The sequence below is a fragment of the Halichoerus grypus genome, chromosome 6 (genome assembly GCF_964656455.1).
Source record: "Halichoerus grypus chromosome 6, mHalGry1.hap1.1, whole genome shotgun sequence".
In the NCBI taxonomy this organism is placed as follows: Eukaryota; Metazoa; Chordata; class Mammalia; order Carnivora; family Phocidae; genus Halichoerus; species Halichoerus grypus.
In genome coordinates, this window is record NC_135717.1 from 79,356,246 (window position 1) to 79,377,901 (window position 21,656).

General features: G+C 40.2%; 1 protein-coding gene across 3 annotated transcripts in view; it reads left to right on the forward strand.

Moving 5' to 3' along the window:
* TULP3 (TUB like protein 3) overlaps positions 1–21,656 on the forward strand; it is a 60,957-nt gene that overhangs the window by 24,276 nt on the left and 15,025 nt on the right. For 2 of the 3 annotated variants that reach the window (XM_036082081.2, XM_078075478.1), the window contains exons 2-4: positions 9,784–9,835; positions 19,676–19,835; positions 20,500–20,676. In XM_036082081.2, the coding sequence (XP_035937974.1) occupies positions 9,784–9,835; positions 19,676–19,835; positions 20,500–20,676 (389 nt within the window). Of the gene's footprint in view, positions 1–9,783; positions 9,836–14,060; positions 14,093–19,675; positions 19,836–20,499; positions 20,677–21,656 lie in introns of those variants that run through there. The other variant, XM_078075479.1, reaches the window with a different exon arrangement.

The window sequence follows — 21,656 nt, forward strand, 5'->3', positions numbered from 1 at the left end:
TAACCCTTTGATCCCCTTCACCCATTTTGCCTAGTCCCCATCTGCCTCTGGCAACCACCAGTCTGTTCTATCTATGAGCTTGGTTTTTTTATTTTGTTTGTTTGTTTTAGATTCCACAGATAAGTGAGATAATACAATATTTGTGTTTTCTTTGATTTACTATTTGGCTATTGTAAATAATGCTGCAGTGACCATGGGGTGCATGTATCTTTTCAAGTTAAGGCTTTTCTTTTTCAGATAAATACCCAGAAATAGAATTATTGGATCATATGAAAGCTCTATTTTTAATTTTTTAAAAGATTTTTATTTATTTATTTGAGACAGAGGGAGAGAACAAGTCAAGGGAAGGGGTAGAGAGAGCGGGAGAAGCAGACTCCCCACTGAGCAGGGAGCCTGACATGGGGTTCCATCTCAGGACCCCGGGATCATGACCCGAGCCAAAGGCAGATGCTTAACCGACTGAGCCACCCAGGCTCTATTTTTTAATTTTTTAAGGAAGCTCCATACTGTTTTCCACAGTGGCTGCACCAATTTACATTCTCACCAGCAGTGCATAGGGTTCCCTTTTCTCCACATCCTCAACAACACTTGTTATTTCTTGTCCTTTTTTTTTTTTTTAAGATTAGGCGTCTGCCTTCGGCTCAGGTCATGATCCTGGGGGTCCTGGGATAGAGCCCTGCATCGGGCTCCCTGCTCGGCGGGAAGCCTGCTTCTCCCTCTCCCACTCCCCCTGCTTGTGTTCCCTCTCTCGCTGTGTCTCTCTCTCTGTCAAATAAATAAATAAAATCTTAAAAAAAAAAAAACATTTTATTATTTGAGAGAGTGAGAGCGCACAAGCGGGGCAGAAGGAGAAGCAGGCTCCCCGCCGAGCAGGGAGCCTGCCGCTGGGCTTGATCCCAAGACCCTGGGGTCATGACCTGAACTGAAGGCAGCTGTTTAACCAATTGAGCCACCCAGGTGCCCCTCTTGTCTTTTTGATACTAGCCATTCTGACAGATGTGAGGTGATATCTCACTGTGGTGTTCATTTGCATTTTGCTGATGATCAGTGATATTGAGCACTTTTTCATGTACCTGTTGGCCATCTGTCCGTCTTTGGAAAAATGTGTATTCAGATCTTCTGCCTATTTTCAAATCAGATTATTGGGGGTTTTTTGCTATTGTACGAGTTCTTTATTTATTTTGGATTTTAACCCCTTATCAGCTATATGATTTGCAAATACTTCCTTCCATTCAATAGGTTACCTTTTCATTCTGTTTATTGTTTCCTTTGCTGTGCAGAAACTTTTTACCTTGATGTAGTCTCACTAAAAGTTTTTTTTTTAATGAAGTATGTGTATTTAAGTAAAAGGCATAATCAAACCTACAGTTTTTCTCCCAGAAGTGGGAGTCAAATCTTTGATTAAGTATGAATAACTGACTAGATTTAAGAATTTAAAAATTACATTGCTTTATGTAATTACTTGTCTTCAGTTACTAAACCTTTTTTCCTTCATCTGTCCTGTAATACCACCTTTTTTTTTTAAAAGATTTTATTTATTTATTTGACAGAGAGAGAGGCACAGCGAGAGAGGGCACACAAGCAGGGGGAGTGGGAGAGGGAGAAGCAGGCTTCCCACCGAGCAGGGAGCCCGATGCAGGGCTCGATCCCAGGACCTTGGGACCGCGACCTGAGCCGAAGGCAGACGCTTAACGACTGAGCCACCCAGGCGCCCCTGTAATATCACCTTTTTAATAATTCCTTAGCACACATAGTACATTTGTTCCTGATAGAGTTGAACCAGATTTTCATAAATTGTTTTTATTGTAACTCCATACAGGCAGCTAATGACTAAAGATTTACAATTATGAATGCCTCTAACTAAAATAAATATGAATTGCCTTCTAAGTTGTCCCCTTTCTCAATCCACATTGGTATTTATTGCATTATTAAAATAAAGTAGGGTAAGCCTTTCCTTCTCCTTTCTTAACTAATTCCTGAGACTAAAAAGTATCATTTGTGATATTATGAAGCAATATTATAATCAGCAAAGGAAGTGCTCACTCAAGTTACTATGAGAAAAGCCACGGGGGCGCCTGGGTGGCTCAGTCGTTAAGCGTCTGCCTTCGGCTCAGGTCATGATCCCAGGCTTCTGGGATCGAGCCCCACATCGGGCTCCCTGCTCTGCGGGGAGCCTGCTTCTCCCTCTCCCACTCCCCCTGCTTGTGTTCCCTCTCTCGCTGTGTCTCTGTCAAATAAATAAAATCTTTAAAAAAAAAAAAAAAAAAGAAAAGCCACGGACTGCTCACAGCCTTCAGTTCTGCAAGGCTTAGCCTGCTGCGTTTCTGGCAAGGGTGTTGTTTACTCTCCCCAGTACCACAGAAGGAGCCTGTTTAGCCTCCTGCATCCCTGGCCAAATTGCAGCTAAGTGCTGATTACAGCATCCTGATTACCTGGCACCACGTAGAAGGCAGCAAGAAGCCTTCCCTGACTGGATAGCAGCAATGGACTTTGTGTTCGAGAAATTTATTCCTTTTTTTTTTTTTTTTTTTTTGCACACTGAGAGAACTTGATAGGAATGTTAAAAGTGTAGAGTGATCCTAGAATCTAGTAGGTCGTTGATACGTTATTAAATGCTTCAGACTATTTGGCAACATGGTCTGTTGGGTCCAGCTCTAGACTAGCAATTCAGTGAGTAACGTTTTAAAGTAGGCTCTAAGTGTCTCAGATTTGTCTTGGGTAAATTTCGTTATTGTTCCATACCATCTCCATTCCTTAGAAATACTGTGTGTGTAAATTAGGTGCTAGATTAAAGGGCATGTGGATTTTTAAGTGTACTCTGAAATGCGCATTACACAAAATGTCTGTTTTCTTGTTTTTTCCCTCTAGTTTCTTATTTTGAAAAAATTTTAATATGCTGAAATCTAGCAAGAAAAGTAAATTGATAACCTATGCCTTTTACCTAGAGTCACTGCTTATTAACATTTTTTATTATCTCACATTAAATAATCTTTTAAATTAGATGTACAAAAAAGTTGTAAAAATATAAGAGAATTCCTTGACCAAGTTTCCCCTAATGTTAGTATCTTACTTAACCATATAGTAAGTTACCAAAACCAGGACATTAATACTGATTCAGTACCATTAACTAATCCACAGGTCTTTTTGGAGTTTTGCCAGTTTTCCCGCTAATGTCTCTTAATAGTTTGGGATCCAAATCCAGGATCCCATAGTCTACTTAGTTGTCATGTTTCTTTAGTCTTCTCCAACCTTCTCCAACCTAGGTAGCGTCTCAGTCTTTCTTTGCCTTTCTTGATCCTGAGGCTTTTTTAAAAATCAAAGTATAGTTGACACACAGTGTTCCATTAGTTTCAGGTGTACAATATAGTGATTCAACAACTCTGTGCTCTGCTCACCACAAGCATAGCTCCCATCTGTCACCATACAAGGCTGTTACAGTACCATTGACTACATTCCCTATGCTGTACCTTTCATCCCCGTGACTTATTCATCCCCTAACTGGGAGCCGTACCTCCCACTCCCCTTCATCCCTTTTGATCTTCACCCTTTTGAAGAGTACTGGCCATTTATTTTGTTAGCGTGTTTCTCAGTTTGGGTTCCTCTGCTGTTTGCTATGATTAAATTAAGGCTGTGCATTTTTGGCAAGAATACCACCAACATGGGGCGTCTGGCCAAGCAGGTAGCCCGATGTGGGGCTCGATCTCAGGACCCTGGTATCATGACCTGAGCCGAAGGCAGATGCTTAGCCGACTGAGCCACCCAGGTGACCCTGTGTTATATTTTCTTGCCAGAAATCTCTTAAATCTCCTCCACTCTAACCTAGAACTATTTTTTTCATCTCTCTTGATGTTTTTGAAGAATCATGAGAGTTGTCTTGCAGAATTTCCCTCCATTTGGTTTGTTTCCTCTTGAATAGATTTAAGACAAACATTGTTGGCAGGAATGTTGCATACATTATATTGTACTCTTTTCAGTACATCACATCAGGGAATACCATACGTCAGTCTGTCCCATCATAGTTGCTGTATCCCTTCATTTGGTTAAGGTGATGTCTGCCAGATTTCCTCATGGTAATATTACCTTTTCCTCTTTGTAATTAATATAATCTGTGGGGGAGATACTTGAGATTGTGTTGAATATCCTGCTTCACTCAATGGTTATAGGATCCATCAATGTTTCTTGCAAGAGTCAATTATTAATATGGTGGTTATAAAGTCATGCTATTCTGCTTCTATTATTCATTCTATGTTTATTAGTTGGCATTCTGTAACAAAGATCTTTGTTATGCCATTTATTTATTTAGAATTAGTATAGACTCATGTATTTTTTTTTATAATAACAGCTTTATTGAAATGTAATTCATATACCATACAATACGCCCCTTTAAAGTATACACACTTCACTGGTTATTAGTATATTCACTAAAGTGTGCAGCCATCACCACAGTTAATTTTAGGACATTTTCATCACTTCAAAAAGCTATCCCATGCCCTTTAGCTATCATCCCCCAACTTTCATCCCTCCAAGACCCTAAGCAATCACTAATCTACTTTCTGCCTTTATAAATTTGCCTATTCTGGACACTTCATAAGAACGGAATCATATAGGGGCGTCTGGGTGGCTCTGTTGGTTAAGCGTCTGCCTTTGGCTCAGGTCATGGTCCCAGGGTGCTGGGATCGAGCCCTGCATCAGGCTCCTTGCTCTGCAGGAAGCCTGTTTCTCCCTCTACCCTCTGCCTGCCCCTACCCCTGCTCATTCTCTCTTTCTCTCTCTCTCCTTCTCTGTGAAATAAATAAATAAAATCTTTAAAAAGACCAGAATCATACAATATGTGTGGTCTTTTGTTGATTGGCTTCTTTCATGTAGCATAATGTTTTCCAGGTTCTCCCATGTTTCAGTACCTCCTCCTTTTTATGGCTGAATAATACTTCATTATATAGATAAACCAGATTTTGTTTACTTGTTCATTAGTTGATGGACACTTGAGAGGTTTCTACTTTTGGGCTCTTATGAATAATGATGCTATAAAAATTTGTATACAAACAACAACGTAAATGTACTCAACACTACTGAACTGTCCACTTAAAAATGGTTAAAATGTTCCATTTTATGGTACATGTCTTTACCATAATAAAAAAAAGAAGAAAAAAATTTATGGAAAGTCCATGTGATAGACTATTATATAGCCATTTAATATTATATTTCAAAAACCTATATAATAACATAAAAGATGCTTATGATATAATCTTGAGTTAAAATGGTACAAAAATCATAAATATTATTTCAAATATATAAAAATGTATAGAAATACTCGTAAAGGTGTTTGTTTCCTTGTTAGCAGGGATTATATCTCAAGATGGTAGGATTATAAAGAGACTTTCATTTTCTTTATAATTTTTTTCAAAATTTATAAAATGCGTATGCATTGTTTTTATAATCGATGAAGAAAAACACTAGAAAGAAAAATAATTGTACAAAAAGGGCTTGGCACCAACAATCTTCTTGTAACACAATATTATCTCAAAAATCCTTTCAATTAAAGAAATAATAGGGTGAATAGGTGAAGAGCATTAACAGATACAAACATCTTGTTATAAAATAAGTCACGAGGATAAAAAGTATAGCATAGAGAATATAGTCAAAAATGTTGTAATAATGTTCTATGGTGAGAGATATGGTGACTATACTTACCGTGATGAGCATTGCATTATATATGGTAAATATATATTATGCTATATGATATATATATATATGATGCACATATATATAATGGAGAGTACTTCAAGAGAATGGTGTTCTATGGGCATAAATATATGCCACCCTCGAATGTTGGATTGGTTTTTCTAAGATGTATGTTTAGGATTTTCCCTGTTTGTATCAAGTAAATAGGAAATTTTCCATGAGAAAAATGGGAGGAAATACAGTAATTCCATTTCTTTTACTCTTTAGGAATTCTTTCTGTTTTGTGTTGCTTTACTAACCGGCCTTGGTTAGGCTTGCTATTAAACAACTTCATTTGAAAGTAAGTAGAGAATATTAAAGGAAAAAAATGCAAATTTTATAAGATCATATTCCAGGTTAGACTAGAAATTCTAGTTCAGATTAATATAAGTATATAAAATATCTGTTATTTCTGCTAAATTATAATTTAAAACTAGAGCTCAAAGAAAGTATAGCTTTTGATGTATAGGAGGTATCTAAATGTTACAACTATATAGCATCTTCTTAGTGCCTCTTTTGTTCAGGTCAAAACAAAACCTGTTTATTTAAATTGTTCAGCTTGCCCAGGCTTGATGAAAGGAATTAAGTGGTGTCAAGATAGGAATTGAAGATACAGCTGGTTTCCTCACTATTAGAGGCCCTAAGAGAAATGTTTGAGGACTTTAGTTGTGTGTCAGAATTTACCATGATTGAGGAGGTTTTAGCATTGTGTGTGTGTGTGTGTGTGTGTGTGTGTGTGTGTGTAGGGATGGGGTGAGGGGGTGGGATAAGATGATTTCTTTTACATGCCAGGGGATTTTGCAGTTCTGGTTTAGTGTTGAGAGCAGAGTGAGGTAGAGGAAAAACAAGATTCATAGTAGCTGTTGAAAATACTAGTACATAACAGTGCATTTTATACCATGTTACCCTATATATATTAATATTCATAATTTTTTGTCTTAATCATTTTCTTTAAAAAGAAAAAGATTTATTTATTTTAGAGAGAGAGTATGGGGGGAGGGGCAAAGGGAGAGAGAGAGAGAATCTTCAAGCAGATTCCCCGCTGAGTGCAGAGCCCCACACAGGCTCACGGGCTCTCACGACCCATGAGATCTTGACCTGAGCCGAAACCAAGAGTCCAACGTTCAACCAACTGAGTCACCCAGGTGCCGCATCTTAGTTGTTTTATGTAGATTTTTTTTCAAATTTATACTAATATCCACTGAATACTAATAACGTTCTAGCACTATATTCATAAAGTTAAGATTTTAAAATACGTGAATTAGGGTTAAAAACACTAAGGAAAACAGGAACATATCTAGGAGAAATGTTAGGGGCCCATGAAATCAAGGCCTGTGTATATCATATATGACATTTTTATTTGTTTATTTGTCCCTTTTTTTTTTTTTTTTTTTAAAGTAGGTTCCATACCCAGAGCAGAACCCAATACAGGACTGAAACGACCCTGAGATCAACACCTGAGCTTAGGGGCGCCTGGGTGCCTCAACTGGTTAAGCATCTGCCTTTGGCTCAGGTCATGATCTCCAGGTCCTGGGATTGAGCCCCACATTGGGCTCTCGGCTCAGTGGGGAATCTGCCTCTCCCCCCACCAACTCGTGCTCTCTCTCTCAAATGAATAAATAAAATCTTTTTTAAAAAATATTTTATTTATTTATTTGACAGAGAGAGACACAGCAAGAGAGGGAACACAAGCAGGGGGAGTGGGAGAGGGAGAAGCAGGCTTCCCACGGAGCAGGGAGCCCGATGCGGGGCTCGATCCCAGGATCCTGGGATCATGACCTGAGCCCAAGGCAGACGCTTAACGACTGAGCCACCTAGGCGCCCCCATTTGTCCCTCTTTTGAACTGGGAAAAGGAGATGACTTATTTTGAATACCCACCTTTTTTTTTTTTAAGCATATGGTTTATAAGGAAATTAATAAAGGGGAACTGTCAGAGAACCAGAATGTCATCTGTATATCTAAGGGATTATTAAATGTGCTTACAGGTTAGTAGGCAGGAGGAGCCTTGGAGATAGTATGTAAATTCCAAGTTGCTATGCATTGTTAAAATGCATAACACCTTCTCAAATACGTGAAGGTAGTGGCAAACCATTAAGCCGTGGATAGATGCTTTGGTATTTTTACCTCAAATGCAGGAAAAGCCATGCTTCCTTTTGTAGCCATGGAATTTGTCTTCTTAAATAGGACCTTGTATTTATAGTTTTTCTGACAGAAGGTTCCCAGTAAAAATTTATAATACAATAATAATAATAATTGAGAACCATTTCTGCCTTGTTTCATACTCTACTCTTTCCAAGACCGCTGAGTCACAAAATAAAATCTTAAATTAGAAAATTTTCAAAAATAGAAACAGCTTCTGAGAGAGTTTTTGAAAAGTTCAAAAGGATTTGGAGACAGTAATTTGATTCCATTTTTGTCGTTGTTTTCTTCCACCAAACAAATCTGTCTCCTAGTGGTGTTAAGTCTTGTCTGTTCATCCATACTTAGAGTGTCCTTGCATGACTGGCACCATGTTTTATTAATGGCAAACTTGAAAAGTAAGTTAAATGACTTGCCTAGATCTTAAGGAAATCAGTGGGCTGTAGTAAGATACCATACACAGGGGCACCTGGGTGGCTCAGTCGCTAGGCGTCTGCCTTCCGCTCGGGTCATGATCCCAGGGTCCTGGGATCGAGCCCCGCATCAGGCTCCCTGCTCCGCGGGAAGCCTTCTTCTCCCTCTCCCACTCCCCCTGCTTGTGTTCCCTCTCTCACTGTGTCTCTCTCTGTCAAATAAATAAATAAAATCTTAAAAAAAAAAAAAGATACCATACACAGTTGTGGGGGTGGGGGAGATTTTTACCCTGCCCATCTTGGTTCTTTTGACTGGTCTAATAATTAAATTGACACAAGACATTAACAGGAGAAAAAGAATTTTAATTTTGCATGTATGGAGGTCTTGTAGATATGGGCCTAAGAAATAACCAAAGCAGGTGGTTTATATACCTTTTAGAAAAAGAAACAATAAATTTGTGAAGAACTGACAAGACAAAGAAACTTAGTCCTGGGTACTAATTAGTGAAGAAATTAAGCAGAGTTTGTGTACACTGACTTCTAGGCTTTGAATTCTGTCTCTGGTGATAAGGATGTTTCTTTACCTCCTGGTACAGGGAGGGCACCTTTCACATGGGAAATTTATTTCCTGCTTTCAGGGGGACAAAGAGGAGTGTCAGAATGTGCCTGCATTGGCTGTTTCTCGAGTAAACTTTACTTGAGAATTATCAGTGTGCCACTTTGACATATCTGGGAGCAGCCTGCCCTGAGCCCCTTTATAGTCTCATTCTCTCTTTCCTAGAACTATCTCCAAAAAAGAAGACAAGTGTATTTGAATTTTAGGTGGAATTTAGACTCTGGAAAGAGAAGTGGATTACGGTCTGTTTCTGCTGTTTAACCTTATGCGTGGACCTCCAAGTCTGTTTGTCCAGCTTCAAAGTGTGAAAAATAATAGTACCTAATTCAGAGTGTTGTTTTGAGGAATTAATAAAATAATGCATGTAAGGTACTTCACTGTGCCTGGCCTACAGTAAGTACTCAACATACGGTTTAAAAAAAAAAAAATCCCTGCATGCGCGTGAGGGTCTGTGTTCTACATCTTTTTTTTTTTTTTTTTTAAGATTTATTTATTTATTTGAGGGGGGTAGGGCAGGGGGATAGGGAGAGAGAGAATCTTGAGCAGGCTCCATGCCCATGTGGGGCTTGATCTCACAAACCTGAGATCACGACCTGAGCCGAAATCAGGAGTCAGACTCTTAACTGACTGAGCCACTCTCGTGCCATACTACATCATTTTCTACTCTTTGGGTATTTCAGTCTCCTGAGGTCCTCTGTGGAATAAGTGTGGCATTAAGGATGGCAAGTCCTCCTGCAGATGTGGGTAACATCTAGACACGGATGCTTTCCATTGGTTCCAAACAGCCCAAAGGAGTAGGTACATGGAAAAGATGAAATTGATATAGTTGTAACAGAATTTTCTCTTTACATGCTTTTTTCTTTTTCGTTTTGTTTTTTTTTTTTTTTAAATAGTGCCTTTGAAGATGAGACCATGAAGCTTCGACAGCTGAAGCTTGATAATCAGGTGAGTAAATCAGGAGTCTCCCTCCTGTTTTGAAGTAAGTGGACAGCTATACTGACCATGATGCTGATGGTCTTGACTGTGATGTCTCGGCAGGGTCCTGGAAAAAAGGCAGGAAAGCAGAAGACTTTGATTTTACTAAGCAGTGTCTGGAGGTAGTATTTGCTGAACCAAGGCCCTGGGCTCTGCAAGACCAAAGTGCTTCCAGGAGCACAGCCATAAAACTGGCCTTGGATTTCTAATCACTGAAAATTCCTTGGCACCTTTCCTAAGAATTAGAAGAATGTTAACATTGTATTTCTATGTAGTAATTTGGTCCTGCTGCCTTACATACCTCCCTGCACTGTAATTTCATTTAAGTACAAGATTTTTTTCTTATTCTAAAATGCAGATCTGAACATGCTGCTGGGCTGCTTAAAGCCTCAACTGCTTATAGCACAATTTTCTTCACAACACTGGGTCCTAATTTTCAGCTACATATTAATTCTGTTTTTCAGTGATTTGTTTTGTGTTTGTTTCCTCCACTAGGCTAAGCACCATGAGCACAGGAGCCAAGTCTACTTGTGATGACCATTATATCAGAAGTTCCTAGCATAGGGCTGGGCACATACTAATCCTTCCCTAAATATTTGAATGAAGGAAGAAATAAATGAACAGTTGTACATCGTTATTTGCTACGATCATCATTGTTAGTCAGCTTAGAACCTATACCCAACATCTATTGCTTTCTTTTCTGCAGTTTCATATGCATGTTATTTAATTCAGGACATCCTATAGCTTGAGTCTACCTATGTAGGATCATTAACAAAGTGTCTAGACTCTGTAGGTGCCTAGACATACCTCTAAAGTTTTGTCTAATGTTGGAATGAATAATGGGACTTCTAGTGTAATAATTTGCTCGAAAGGTGGAATCCTTAAAAACTGGGAAAGAGGTTGCTGCGTGGCATGCAGGGATGTGCAGGGCCACCCTCTGTAGGGCGAGGCCCTGGCGGGTTGGAATGCCATGCCCGCCCCGGGAAGGCTCTGGCGCTCGCGCTCATGTATGGCCACCCCCGCATGGCACCTTCTAGGTCTCTCATGGCGATGTCGGTAATGGGCTGTCATTGCGTTCCACTGCCCCTCAAGTCACCAGCTGGTGGGCTCCTGCCTCCTCAACTGCGCCTGGAAGGGGAGTGTTGCCCAGTGGTCTTCAGGGATCCCTGTATGCAAGTCTTTGCCACCATAGGAGATCTCTGGCTTCTAGGTGGCTGTGATAGCCTCCATCGTCCTGCTCAGGCCCCTGGCCCGCCTCATGTGTGTGCAGAGAGGAGCAGCCGCCTTGGTGTGGCTCCAGACGCCTAGCTCCAGATGCCTAGGTGTGGCTTAAAGGTCTAAATAACAGTATCGGTGGCCACGGCCAGTCCAGAGCCGTCTGGAGCCACCTGGCTGGGCACATGACCATCACAGCTTCTCCCCATCCCCCACCCCCCCTGTGAGGGCCCCAGAGGGCTGGCCACTGTGGACAGGGACCCGTGGGCCCAGCCCTCTGGGCCCCAGCTGCCCCGGGCTCTCCCTGCGTCCAGGTGACACACACAGGACAGAGCTTGCCTGTCCGTGGGCCCCCGCGGGAATGCCCGCATAGCTGGTGTACAGAGCCCACCCTCCACGCATCTTGGCGAGTGTCGGTGAAATCTACTTACGGGCTTAGGGTTCCCCAGGGTGCTTGGGCTCCAAAGGCTGGACACCCTGGCGTGGGTGACCTGTCCTGGGGGAGCCTGGCAGTAGGGCTTTTTTTTTTTTGTTTTTAAATATTTATTTATTTGACACAGAGAGAGCACAAGCAGGGGGAGCGGCAGGCAGAGGGAGAAGCAGACTCCCCGCTGAGCAGGGAGCCCGATGCGGGACTCAATCCCAGGACCCTGGGATCATGACCTGAGCTGAAGGCAGACGCTTAACCGACTGAGCCACCCAGGCGCCCAGTAGGGCTTTTTATAGATAGACTTCCTTGAAACCACTGGGGAGGTTAATATAGCAGCTGTAGGCTCCCTCCACCTGGCTTCCTTTTTTTTTTTTTTTTTTTTTTAAAGATTTTTATTTTATTTATTTGAGACAGAGAGAATGAGAGAGAGAGAGCACATGAGAGGGGGGGAGGGTCAGAGGGAGAAGCAGGCTCCCTGCCGAGCAGGGAGCCCGATGCGGGACTCGATCCAGGGACTCCAGGATCATGACCTGAGCCGAAGGCAGTCGCTTAACCAACTGAGCCACCCAGGCGCCCTCCACCTGGCTTCCTTTAAAGAGACTGAGGGAGGGGCACCTGGGTGGCTCAGTCGCTTGAGCATCCAACTCTTGATTTCAATTCAGATCATGATCTCAAGGTTGTGCGATTGAGCTCTGCTTGGAGCCAGTGCTCAGCAGACTGCTTGAGATTCTCTCTCTCCTTCTCCCTCTGCCCCTCCCCCACTGCACTCTCTCTCTCTAAAAATAAATAAATAAAATCTTTATAAAGAGACTGAGGGACATTTTAAGCAAATCTAGTTTTTCACAACCTCGCAGGAAAATGGCAACAAACTTCTAAGCAGTTATAGGTGGCTGTCTCAGCATTCTTCTCCTCCAGATGGGCTGCCTCTAAGCAGGGAACCACCTAGCATTCTGCTCACATTATCTGTAAAGTTGTCAGGTGAAGGGTGTGAAATAAACAATCCTTTCTAACACTGGAAAAAAATAAAGGTGGCTCAGATATTTGGTAATGTTTATTCTTTTCATTGAGAATGCTGTGTGTGATAGGTATATGGTATACATGTTGGGATTTTGTAGGCCTTTATATGGCATGGCTTTTTTAAAAATTATGTTTTTATATGGGCAATAAAAGCATATGGTAAGGATTCCAATAATACTGAAAAGGTATTTCATGGAAAGTCTCTCTTCCTCTAGTTGGCTTTTAGTTCTTTACCGGAGACTGTCACAGACTTTTTTTTTTTTTTTAAGATTTTATTTATTTATTTGTCAGAGAGAGAGCACACGTGGGGGGGAGCGCCAGGCAGAGGGAGAAGCAGACTTCTGGCTGATCAGGAAGCCCCACATGGGACTGGATCCCATGACCCTGAGATCATGACCTGAGCTGAAATCAAGAGTCAGACACTTAACTGACTGAGCCACCCAGGCGCCCCCGGATTCTGTCACTGACTTCTAATGTATTCTTGCAGAGATAGTCAATGAATATAAAGATGTAAAATTTTATAGGATTTTTTTAAAATTCAAAAAAATCTTGGGACCTGACTTATAAATGAGGGTGTTAAATAGCCTGTGAGAATACTGTAAGGGCCTGAAGCACTGCCTCCGGCATAAGAAGGAGGTTGCTCAGCAGGGGGTAAGGGAATTTCCACAAATGCAAGCTGAGCATTCAAATGGCCTGAAACAAAGGCAGCGCTACAGAATGAATAAAGCATTGGGCTGGGAATCTGAAGACTCTGGTTCAGATTCTTACTCTGCCATTAATTAGCTGGGTGATTTTAGGTAAGATTCTTAAACTCTGTGGGTCCCACTATTTCATCTGTAAAGTGAGGTCAGATTGGATAACATAATAGAATGTGGGGATCTGAAAGTATGGAAGTTAGAGATGAGATGGAGGTGCGCTGAGGAAGGCTAGGTTGTTGCTCAGTCTGGGCCTCAGAGGCTGGTAGGATCTTGGTGGAAGGCTCTCAGTCCAGGGCATGCCAACCTACCCAAGACCATGCACTCCCATATCCATGACAGTGGCTTAATCTAGCAGTGATTGTCAGTGGAGGTGGGAGAGGCTAGGGAATCTTACTTTCCCCACCTCTGCCTGAAGTATACAGTGCATTAATCTCTTAGGAGTCCTGTTTTGGGAATGTCCCCATGGTTGAGAGTCATTGGTCATGAACTTTGTAGGCTGAGAAATAGTTTGCTAAAAGCAGCCAAAGTTCATAAGTCTCATGAGGATTGGTTCATACTAACCAATATCATTAGTGATGAATCTAAACCAGGGGATTAATTTACTAATTTCTAATGAACTATATACCAGAATCGGCCGATCATCACAATCCTATCAGATAAGTCTGTGGGAAGTTTACAATTAGAGAAGTGGCCTGGCGAGTTTGAAATCAGAGCAAGTGGAGTTTGTAAAATGATATTTATGATAAATATCATGTGTGATCGTATAATTAATTCATCTCTACTAAAGGGATACACCTGCCAACGAAATGAGATAGGTGAGTATCTGGCCCCGCCACTCCCTGCCTTGGATGACATTAGACACACGAGGTAACTCTTGTTTTAAGTTTTATCTTACCTTATTTCCACACAGACCATTTCCCTTAACTCTTTCTTTCATTGTCCAGGTTTCAGTAGTACTGAGTAGGTTAGTTTCTTTCATATTTGTCTTTTTTTCCCATGATAGTATAATCTTAGGATTTAATGTTTAAAAATCCTAGGTTTACAGATAATTTATACATGGCTATTTTTATCCTGTTTAGATTTTTGAACAGCTTTATTGAGATCTAATTCATATACTGTAAATATACACCCAGTTAAAGTGCACAAATGATTTTTAGAGCTTGTATCGAGTGGAATCATATAATACGTGGTCATTTGTGTCTGGCTTCTCTGACTTAGGAAGAGGTTTCATCCGGGTTGTTGCCTCTATCAGTGCTTCAGACCTTTTTATTGTTGAATAACATTCCTAGTTGTGGCTACACCATATTTTGTTTATCCATTCATCAATTGACCGACATCAGTTGTTTTCACTCTTTGGCTATTACTGGTAATGCTGCTTTGAATATCTGTGTACAAGTTTCTGTGCAGACATGCTTTCATTTGTCTTGGCTGATGTATCTAAGTATGGGTATCCCAAGGCATACCTAATATACCTCGGGTGGTAGGAGTGGAGTTCCTGGGTCATATGGTAACTCTCTGTTTCACATGTTAAGGAGCTGCCAGACGGTTTTCCAACATCATTGAACCATTGTACACATTCCTACCACTCTCTCTGGGGCCTTGTTTCTCCACATCCTTGTCAACACTTACTATTATTGTCTGTCTTTGATTATAGCTATTTTATTGGGTACAAAGTGGTATCTCACTGTAGTCTTGATTTGCATTTCCCTAATGACTAATGATGTGGAGCATTAAAATGTATTTAGTGGCTCTTTGTATGTTCTCTTTGGAGGCATGGAGAAATGGAGAAAACCGATTTTTATTATTTTTTTATTTTAATTTAATTTTATTTTTTTAAAGATTTTTTTATTTATTCATTTGACAGAGATAGATATACAGCAAGAGAGGGAACACAAGCAGGGGGAGTGGGAGAGGAGGAAGCAGGCCTCCCGCAGAGTGAGGAGCCCGATGCGGGGCTCGATCCCAGGACCCTGGGATCATGACCTGAGCCGAAGGCAGATGTTTAACGACTGAGCCACCCAGGCGCCCCAAAAACCCATTTTTAAATTGAGTTATTGTCTTTTCATTGTTAAATTGTAAGAGTTCTTTATATAGCCTAGATCCAGGTTCCTTATCAGAAATATTATTTGTAGGGGCACCTGGGTAGCTCAGTCGTTAAATGTCTGCCTTTGGCTCAGGTCATGATCCCAGGGTCCTGGGATCAAGCTCCGCATCAGGCTCCCTGCTCAGAGGGAAGTCTGTTTTCCCTCTCCCACTCCCTTTACTTGTGTTCCCTCTCTCGCTGTGTCTCTTTCTGTCAAATAAATAAAATCTTTAAAAAGAAAAAAGAAAAGAAATATTATTTGTAAATATTTTCTTCAATTGTGTGGGTTGTCTTTTTACTTTCTTGATGGTATCACTTTCAGCATAGAGTTTTGATTTATTTTTTCTTTTGTCTCTTGCACTTTTGGTGTCATATCTAAGAAACCATGCCTGCCTAAAGTTATAAAGACTTGCTCCTGTGTTTTCTTCTGAGTCTTACACTTCCTATGATTTGTTCTGAGTTAATTTTTATATATGGTGTGAGATGAGGTTCCAACTTCATTCTTTTGCATGTGGATATCCAGTTGTCCCAGCACCATTTATTGAAAAGATACTCTTTCTCACTGGGTATATTTTGCTTTTATTTTTACTAGTTTCATTAGGGTACTCTTTTTTCAGGGTATGTGAACAGCTTAGCTGGCTACAGGTCGTAAAGATTTTTAGACTCCAACAGTGATGTGGACGCAGATGCACATTAGGTGGAGAACATTTATGCCATCTGGTGGACAATGGATTAAAATACAAGATAGTCCTTTTGGGTCAGGTTGCCCATCTATTTGTACCTATCATTCTAAGAGAGGTCATTGGTGTGCTAAATTGATATTTTAAGAAGTGTGATTTAAAAATTTTAGCCTTATCTTCTTATGATCTCACTTTGTATGCCAGGAAGACTATTTTTAGCCAACTATTAGATCTCAGGCAGCCATTCTGATCTTGCTGGTTGTACCTTATGGTCAGCCAGTCTATCCCAGGAACGTCAAACTGTAACCAGCCCACCAGCTCTAGGGAGTCTTTGTGGAAAACTGAGAATCAGTGATGTCAGGCTCTCATTAATTTGAGGCTTGCCTGAGCTTTATTATTTTATAAAATGAAGCCCTTTGTCAGAATCCCTGCCCCCCCCATCTCCTTTATTTCCTCACTTATTTTGGAATTACCATTCATTTTGCTCCCAGGGAATGATAATAGGACGTCCACCACATTCTGGAGAAGATGGATTCTTTGAGTTATTGTTCAGTTTCCGAGGGAATTGTGAAATTTAAAGACTTACGTGACACTTAAAAACAGTCCTGAAAGCAACATATTTTGATTGCATTTAGGGCATCAAACCGTCACCTGCGGCTCTCTTCCTGACTTGCCCATCCTTTAACGTTGTTTATGCAGCCTCCTTGACAGCTTTTTAGGGACAGTAAACCATAAATGAAATATGAATTGACATTGTTTTGTTGAAGCTCAATTAACACCTACCTTCTCCCTCCTCCAAACTATGTGAGGATGATTAGAATGCTAAATAAGGTAACACTTTTCACCAAGATGGCAATTTGGTAGATATTTTATGATTGTGTTCTTGTTTACAAACTTGGACAATTGTGGGATATATTTAGTGCTGTAATATAGTAGCTGTAGCCCTGGAGTTCACAGCTCAAATCTACAGTTGTTTGTTTGTTGTTTTCCCTCAAGTTGTTGATCTAAATGAGTTTGACTGGTGTTGAAGTTGATAGAGAAAGGCTTCACCAGGTACATTCACAGGATCACTGTGGCTGAGAGTCTAGTCTGCCCTTTACAGGTCTAAAAACTTGGTTTTGTCAGTGAACCTAAATGTAACCAGGTCCTTTGGCACAAACTCACAACAGTCAGTTATGAAACTGGACACTAATTTATTAATTTACAATGAGAACTCCAGCTTTTCCAGTATACATTCATCTCTGCTGGTCATGATTCCCTGTTCCTGGAAATATGATACCTAAGAAGTTAATTGACAATTAGAAGGCTGATTGGTAAGCAGGGAATCTGAGGAAATGAAATTAGTAGTCCTGAGGGACATTTCATCAAGGCCAAAACTATGTAAGTCTTACATAGTTTCCTGTCCACAAAGAGAATAAGCTCTCCCAGTAAATAGAATACTCTGGTCTACTAGATTCAGCATTTCTCTGTTTTTGGACAGGTTGGATAAACTCTGCCAAATTCTTGTTCTTTGGCTCCCCTTTTCTGGACCAATACCCCTTTTCTTTTCTTTTCTTTTCTTCTTTTTTCTTTTCTTTTTTCTTATATTTCTTTCTTTCTTTCTTTCTTTCTTTCTTTCTTTCTTTCTTTCTTTCTTTTCTTTCCTTTCTTTCTTTCTTTCTTTCTTTCTTTTCTTTTCTTTTCTTTTCTTTCTTTTTCTTTCTTTCTTTCTTTCTTTCTTTCTTTCTTTCTTTCTTTCTTTCTTTCTTTCTTTCTTTCCTTTTTTCTTTCTGAGAGAGAGGGAGGGAGGGAGAGAGTATGAGTAGGGGGAGGGGCAGAGGGAGAGAGAGAATCTTAAGCAGACCCCCCCCCCCAACCCGAGCATGAAGCCTGATGTGCAGCTCCATCTCATGAGCCTGAGATCATGACCTAAGCCAAAATCAAGAGTCGGGCACTTAACTGCGCCACCCAGGTACCCCAGATGTCCCCCTTTCCATAGGACATTGTTCTTTACATATGTTAACAAAAGGATTAGCTGTGGCCTGTGTTTTTGCTTCCTTGGTTATTGCCAGTTATGAGACTATATGAGGCTAGATAACTGGCCACATAGAGCAGATGTGGCAGTTTCTCATGTCTCTATGTTTCATATTTCCCATCTCTTCAGCATATCCCCTATGTGAGACTTCACAGTTGCTAGAAGAAGCGTATCAGCAAGTTCTGTGGGGAAAAGCTCATCATAGCCAATTATATATTTTGTGTTCCTTTTACATTAAGGTCCACCTATTCATATTAATTCATTAGTTTCAAAATAATCTCAGAAACTTCAATTATTCCTTCCTAGCTTGCTCTAACCTTTATTCTTTCTTGACAGGATAGTCCATTTGGGCACATTATCTTAGCTCCCTAGTCTTTTTTCTTATTCACAAGGTTGGGCAAAGATTAGTTCTGTTTCTTCTGTGTTCTCTGAATTTATCCACAAGCTTTCATCAGCCTCATTGTGGAAAAACATATTTCCTTTCCTACTGATAGTCTCACCCCTTGGAGTTACTCTTCTTTCTAGTAGCACTTTTTAAAAGCAGTATCAATGAAAAAAAAATAGCTTTTTGCCTAAGAAACACTAAAGTAGGTTATAATATCTTTGCTTTAGAATCATGGCTTAATTCTTTAGCTTGGGGCTTGGCACTTTCCTATTCTGAAATATATCAGATCCATAATTAATTTCCAGGTATTATAAACTCTTATTTGCCAAAGCTTAAAAATAATATATGTTCTAGTACCTTCCTTTTCATCTTGTTGGATTTTTTGCTCATAGTCTCTCATGCTTTTTTTCCTGATTTTCCTTGCTACCATATTCTCTATGTCACTTTTAGCCCCAGCTTTGATTGCTTACTATTTGGAATGTTCCAACTGCAATTTTTTCCCTTTTTATCCTTGGCCCAGATTTGTTTGATTTCTAGTTATGTAAAAATGAGCAAGAAAGCAAAACTTACTGCTCTATAGCTGATTGAAATAGGAAAATAATTTGAGGTTTAGAGGATAATAAGTTTTATTTTTTCTTTCAATTATAAAATTAAAAAAGTTTAGAAAAAATATAGAAAACTAGAAAAAGGGAGAAAAATCCATATTCTGCCACCCAAAGTAATCACCATTACTGTGTTTCTTCATCTTTTCCCCTATGCATAACTGTTCATATATTTTAAACTTGTGACCATGCTTGGTTAATAATATAATCACTATAAATACTTTGTTTTATTTTTAAGATTTTATTTATTTATTTGAGAGAAAGAATGAGAAAAAGAGAACATGAGTGGGGGGAGGGTCAGAGGGAGAAGCACACTCCCCGCTGAGCAGGGAGCCCGATGTGGTACTCCAGGATCATGACCCGAGCTGAAGGCAGTTGCTTAACCAACTGAGCCACCCAGGTGCCCTACTATAAATATTTTAAATAAACTGGATCATGGCCTCAGCTTGGCTAGAAATGCATTTGTATCATTTTAAATAGATCTTTAAAGGTGTTTGGTAAATATTTATTAAATGAAATGAGTGAATCCTTGTCCCTCTCTGTGCCTCAATTTTCCCATGTCTCAAGCAGGATAAACTAGTTTACAAGAGGTTTGTGAGGATTAGTGAAAAACTGTAAATGTTCAAAGCAGCTAGGTCTTGTCATAACTCTCCTGGCTATACTATCACATTTTTTTTTTTTCCTAGAGAGCACTGCTGGAGAAGAAGCAGAGAAAAAAACGCCTTGAGCCACTCATGGTACAGCCAAATCCAGAAGCAAGGGTACGTCGATCAAAGCCAAGAGGTAGCGAGGAGCAAACGCCTTTGGTGGAACCTCATACCCCGCAGAACAATGTCATCCTACAAGGTGTGTGTTTAGGCAGCATCTCTTCCCACTAGGGTACAGTTTTCATAAACCTAGGAGAAGGCAGGAAGATTCTCAGATGGACCAGAGGGACAATATTAGCATCATTACTAGGTACCTTCATAAATTTTCATAATCACGTTCTGGGTCTTTGAATTAAAATAAAAGCAGTGGTTTAATTAGTGGAAGATACCTTGAAGTTTGTGTCCATCCTAGAGCTATTGTTTTCATTGCCAAATGAATTAGTCCAGAATGGCCTATTTGAGGAACTTACAGTCTTGATTGTCACATCATGGCGGAGTTAACCGTGACGCCGGGAGTGGTAGAGAGCACCCATTCTTCCAAAAGATAGGACTCAATGGACCACGTGAGGTGGTACGCTGTTGACTTGGACAGGATCTGAACTTTGGCGGACCTACTTTGTTTTCACAGTCTCATTCTTTAGTTTCTAAAGCATGACATCAAGTACATTTTATTTAGTAACAGTCAGAACATGTTAATAAAATGAACACCAGTCTGAGTTACTCTACTAACAAATGTCCGCGTGGATGTTAAGGAAGGAGAAGTGAAATGCTTTGGTGGTCCTTAATTCTGATCACATACACCAAAACCACCCTGCCAAATAACAGATAATACTTTCCTCTTTTTCCTCTCTTTTGGACCCTAGGCATTGATGGTCCAGCGGCCTTCTTGAAGCCAGATGCTCAAGATTTGGAAACCAAACTTCATGTTCTCTCAGTAGGCGCTTCTGCTACAGAAGAGGATACAGAAGGAAGTGTTGATGGGGAAAGCACTTTGGAGACTGTGTCCAAGCCAGATCTCCAGGAGATTCTCCAAAAACATGGTGAGGATTGGTAATGATTGTAAGGCAGTTAATCATCTTAGCCACATATAATGGTCTTTTCCTTTCCTCTCTTTCATTGTCGGTTAACTATCTAGATGATTCAAAACTGCTTGGAATATGGCTTACGGCTTTACAGAGGTGACAGTATTAGGTATCTTTGACATCTGAGAATTGACTATTATCAGCCATGGTAGTATTTACCCTATTGCCTGAGAAAAATAAGATAATTACATATAAATTATCAGTAGCATCAGCTACTATATGTGGCTATTTCTTTTTGACATTTTATTTTTAGTTCCCACTCCTTTCTTTTGACAAAGTTGCCACTCAACACCCCTACTCAGCCTCCATTTCACAGTTTTTATTGATCTAGTGATAAGGGGAAAGATAAGTAGTGGCTGAAGAGAAACACAAATTGGATCAAAATATTCTTAAGCTAATACTTTTCTCACTAGAGCCTACTTTCTGCCAGTTGGAGTTATCACTTCCACAGTTATTCCTGTACATTTCAGAGATCTCTTGTAGTTATCTTTCCTTCTTAGAAAAATGATTTTCTAGATCTAGGAAGAAATTAAGCGTCCCCTTTTCAGATGAGAAGACTGAAACCCAGTCATGAATAAATATTTATTGGGTGCCTACTTAATAATAGGTAGGCATTGTAGGGCCTGGGATGTGTGAATCAGGAGAGTCTACCACAGAATGGTAGAACAGATGTACATTCAAACAAATTCACATATTCATTCATTTACAAAATATGTATTGAGTATATACTAATATACTAGGCATTGTTACAGGCATGTAGGCTACAGCAGTAAACAAGGGTCCTGCCCTCCTGAAGTGTTTATTCTAATTGAGGCATCATGTACTTAAATAGCCAGGAGAGCATCGAGAGGGGTACCTAACCCAGAGCTGAAGGTTTGGAAAGCTTTCCAGAGAAAGTGATGTCTAAGCTATAGCCTGATACAGGAGGAGGGGCTGGC